Source organism: Hibiscus syriacus, unplaced genomic scaffold, assembly GCF_006381635.1.
Source record: "Hibiscus syriacus cultivar Baekdansim isolate YM2019G1 unplaced genomic scaffold, ASM638163v2 tig00111621_pilon, whole genome shotgun sequence".
NCBI classification, from domain to species: Eukaryota; Viridiplantae; Streptophyta; class Magnoliopsida; order Malvales; family Malvaceae; genus Hibiscus; species Hibiscus syriacus.
In genome coordinates this window covers 85,635-90,162 of record NW_024063138.1, presented here as the reverse complement: position 1 = coordinate 90,162, position 4,528 = coordinate 85,635, and the positions used below count along the sequence as shown (strand labels likewise).

The 4,528-nt window shown below is 34.2% G+C and overlaps 1 protein-coding gene across 1 annotated transcript; it reads left to right on the top strand.

The window, feature by feature from the left end:
- Positions 1-938: 938 nt before the first annotated feature.
- On the top strand, positions 939-4,123 carry LOC120165930 (protein SAR DEFICIENT 1-like). The gene is made up of 7 exons (XM_039175361.1): positions 939-1,133; positions 1,354-1,420; positions 1,668-2,214; positions 3,047-3,207; positions 3,297-3,491; positions 3,591-3,687; positions 3,789-4,123. Exons 1-7 carry the CDS (start codon positions 1,045-1,047, stop codon positions 4,022-4,024), a joined length of 1,392 nt encoding a protein of 463 aa, XP_039031292.1. The 5' UTR covers positions 939-1,044; the 3' UTR covers positions 4,025-4,123.
- Positions 4,124-4,528: the final 405 nt, after the last annotated feature.

Sequence of the window (4,528 nt, the reverse complement as noted above, 5' to 3'; positions counted from 1 at the left end):
GCAAGGCGGCGTAAGATCCTTGACTTGGACAATCGGGTTCGGGCCCACTTCTATGAATACTCATAGCATTAAATGGGAAGGATTGTTAACTTGAAAATGAGAAAAAAATTAAAAGAAAAAGCTTTGGCGACAGTTGCATGGACCTACCTAAAGTAGATACTTCTAAGAAGTGAGGCAATTTGTGGACTTTTTTTTTTTATCCTTTTCCCCTTTAAACATAATATTCTATTGTTTTATCACAAACTTTCCTTTTTAGGGTAAATTATACTGGTGGTCCCTTGTATTTTTTGTTTTTCCGATTCTGATCACCAATTAGAAAAAGAGCAATTTTGATCATTTACATCATCGGTTCATTCAGTTTTAATCTTTCGACCATTAACTTTCGTTAACCCATTAACAAAAATCTAAATTGATAATTAAAAATAAAAAAATACATGTACCTTCTTGTTCTTCTTCTTCCACCGCTTATCAATCAAAGTAGCTACTTTGACGAGTATGAGCTACCATATGTTTATGATCTATAATTGATTATTATGAGACTAAAATCGAACGGACCGATTATATAAGGGATCAAGACTATTTTTTAATTGATGATCAAAATTAGACGGATCAAAAACACAAGCAGTCACCCATATAATTTACCCTTTTTTATATTGTGAACATAATCCAAGTTGGAATTGCACTAACCGTTAGATGGACATCAAAGGGCTTCGATATGTTGTTTTTACTGATTTTGGTAATAAAGGGAAACAGTTGACTTGAAGCAGAGTTGATGTCAAAAAGTCATGCATCAAAACAAATACATAGGTTACTACGTGGCTGTTGCTCTGCTGTTTCCACCAACATTCCAAGAACCTTCTTTTTATTATTATTAATATTACAGACTCTCCCTGTATTTAAACCCCCTTGCAACATCGTTTTAAGACCATGACATATTCCCAAGCCCTAAACCCATTATTTTTTCTCTATGTTTCCTCAATTATGATACGTTAGTTTTGTTTGTTTTTTTTTTGGTCCTTAAATCTTTGAGAATTCACCTGGAAAATGGCGGGTAAACGGCTTCGTAGTGAGTCTTGTTCCGACACAGAAGAGCCAAACGAGAAACGGATGAGACCTAAACCTTCTTTTGCTTCGTAAAGTTCCAAACTTTCTTCAATAAATGCTCAATTTGTTGTGTATTTCTTTGTTCAAATCCAATAGTCCTTTTGTTTCCATATGGTTCAAGTTTTAGAATCATTTTCTCATGTTTTTTATATTGTTTTTCTTCATATATATGGTGCAATTTTAGCTTTTACCAATAACGCACATCTCTTCTTTCATCAACCCTAATCTTATTTCTCTGCTTATTAACAGAGTAATTGGGCAAGCTGTTATGGTGAATTGCTTGTATACAGCCTTGGAACCAGTCCTTAGAAGAGTGGTATGCTAAAACTAAAACTGTTTACAATTATCATTTTATGCAATACAAATCAATCCTAAATTTAATGCATTATACTTTCATATATAATTCCAATATTTTCTCTAAAATAATGGTTATTACCTATACCTGAAATCTTTTCGTACATGAAAGGGTAAAAAAAAACAAACATGTTTCACACTCGTGCATAAGAAGTTGCAATATTTTGTTTCATTTTCTGATAGAAGTACCCTTATCAACGAGTTTTCAGGTGACGGAAGAAGTGGACCGCAGTCTTCAAAACCGGCTCCGTTCCTTGAGCCGGTCTCCATCACTTCGAATTCATGCAGCAGAACCATCAACCCTTAAACTAATCTTCCATAAAGGCCTTTCCTTACCCATCTTCACCGGAAGCAAGATCCTGGATGAAGAAAGTAACCAGCTTCAAGTGGCTTTGGTAGATACTAGAGGTGACCGAATGGCTCCGGTGCTTCTCCCGAACCAGATTAAGGTTGATATAGTCGTTCTCGACGGGGACTTTCCGTCGGGGGAAGGTGACAATTGGACTAGTGAAGAATTCGATAGAAACATCGTGCGGGAGAGAACTGGGAAACGGCCTTTACTTACCGGAGAGTTAGCAGTGACTTTGAGGGATGCAAGTGCTTCAATTGGAGATATCGAATTTACCGATAACTCGAGCTGGATTCGGAGTCGAAAATTCAGAATCGGAGCCAAAGTTGCACAAGGGAGTTTCCAAGGTATTCGCATTCGTGAAGCCATGACTGAAGCTTTTGTTGTCAAAGACCATCGCGGGGAATGTAAGTATTCATTCTTCTAGTTACTCAATTATTGCTATGTTAAATAATAATCCTTTCTTAATTAGGGTAAATTCGTTTTAATTAGGCTTTTGTAATTGGGATTTTATTAAGTCAAGATGTTAAGTAGCTTAAGCTCCTGAAGTTGAATATAGAATCCATCTTAATTTTTAATTATCAACAAGGCGTATTGAAATGATTATCTAATAATTTTTTTACATAAAACTGTTTTTGATTATATTTCCATCTTATATTGCTAGCTGTTGTACTTTGCATCTGACCCTTAGCTACGATTAAGATATCTACAATATATTATCAATTTGTTGTTTTAAAACCTTTTTATTTAATAGAATAAGTGACAAATTCCAATCTTATAATATACATACTAACCCAATGTAGCTTAAAATCTTGACCCAGTCAAATCAATCACTACCCTAACCAAGCACGTTATCTTTTTTATGCGAAATTTCTGATTAAATTTGATATTTTAGGGCGATGGATGGGTAGGGGTTATGAGTTTGAAAAAGTACAAGGGCATATGTCATATGCCCATCATCGAATATGTAATTTTCTTTCATGTACTGTGAAACTCTGGGTCCATGGGCATCAAACCATTGAGATAAGGGCATTTCCTTTTCATGCTTAATTAAAACCATTCAAGTCATTTTCAGTCAACAAAGGAGTGCACCATTCTTCCTTTTCGTCTCAAATATCAAATATTAGTTTTTTGCTACCTTTAACCAGTTTTTTTTTTTTTTGGGGGGGGGGGGGAATAATTTAATACGATTTCATTGTTGACAAATTTGTCTTTGTTTATTTGTTTTGTGGATTGAAGTGTACAAGAAACATCATCCACCAATGTTGGGAGATGAAGTTTGGCGTCTAGAAAAGATTGGAAAGGATGGAGCATTCCGCAAAAAGCTATCCTCTGAGGGCCTCCACACAGTCCAGGACTTCTTGAAATTGTCCGTTGTTGATCCGGCCAAGCTTCGAAGGGTAAGTATTTACATTCAGATTTAGAGTTTAGAATTTATGATTTAAAACAAAAAAACTGAAATAATTCAATTTTCAATGACGTTGAACAGATTTTAGGTCCAGGAATGTCCGAGAAAATGTGGGATGTGACAATCAAGCACGCCAAAACTTGTGTTATGGGCAATAAATACTATGTTTCTCGAGGCGCCAACTACAGGATCTTCTTAAATCCCATTTGCCAACTCATGAAAGCAGAGATTAATGGGACTATATATCCTATACAAAACCTAGATAGTATTAACAGAGTATGTTTTATTTATTCTAACCTAAAATTATTTTCTTGGCCGCAAGTGTTATTTAATTGTATGTTCATATAAGCTTATGTATGTCATTTGCAACTTCAGGGATTTCTTGAAAATTTGGTGAGACAAGCATATGTAAATTGGTCGTCCTTGGAAGAAGTAGAAGGAATTTCCAGTGAGATTGGTCTGCTCTCACAAGGTAATTAATTCCTTTTCAAACAGCTTTCATAACATTAAACTTGAGATCTTTTATTATTAAAGGGCTTTTAGTAACATTTATAAGATATTTTTGCTATGCAGGTGAGGTCATGTTAGATCAATGTCCTAATCATCAAGATGTGATGGTGAGACCATTTCAACAAAATGTGTATTTGACTCATGGTCCGACTGAGGGCTATATGCCAAATGGCAGGAATTGGCAAATAAGTCAAACTTATTTGAACACACATAGTGAAAATGGAATTCGATTGAACATGTTGGAATCAAATTCGGATGACGATTTGACATCTCCAAAATCATTCACCACAGGAGGTTAATGGTGAATTAAACAAGTCCATCAATTATCCCTAATGTAGTTTGCCTTGTCCTCCTTTTATTTGCAAGTATGCTTGTTGTACATAAATAATCAAAACAAAAGGGAAGAGGCATAGTGAAAACTAGTTTTCTTTCACGTGCAACGCATGAGACTATTTGTAAGATTTCGAGTGAAAGTTGGAGTGAAAAGTTACTAATTTAAATAAATTAATATATTTATCTTTGTTATAAATATTTTTTAATAGTTTGATTCAGATTCAATGTGACATAAATTAATTAAGAGATAATTGAGAAAAAAATAATAAATCTAATTTGATTAGAAGTAAAAAGTTTATTTTCCTTTTATGTAGGAAACCTACTTTGAGTAAATTTCTACCAATCAAATTTCTTTTGTAATTAAATATCTATCCTTTTAAGTAGATAATAGGAGTTAATGTTAAAATTAGGGGTAAACTACAGAGTTGGTCACTTTTTTGTTTCAGTTTTATAAATGTATGGTCCCTGGA

Coding starts and splice junctions, on each gene's coding strand:
- LOC120165930 (XM_039175361.1), top strand. CDS start 1,045: ATGGCGGGTAAACGGCTTCGTAGTGAGTCTTGTTCCGACACAGAAGAG. Junction 1,134..1,353: donor CCTAAACCTTCTTTTGCTTC/GTAAAGTTCCAA, acceptor GCTTATTAACAG/AGTAATTGGGCAAGCTGTTA. Junction 1,421..1,667: donor AACCAGTCCTTAGAAGAGTG/GTATGCTAAAAC, acceptor ACGAGTTTTCAG/GTGACGGAAGAAGTGGACCG.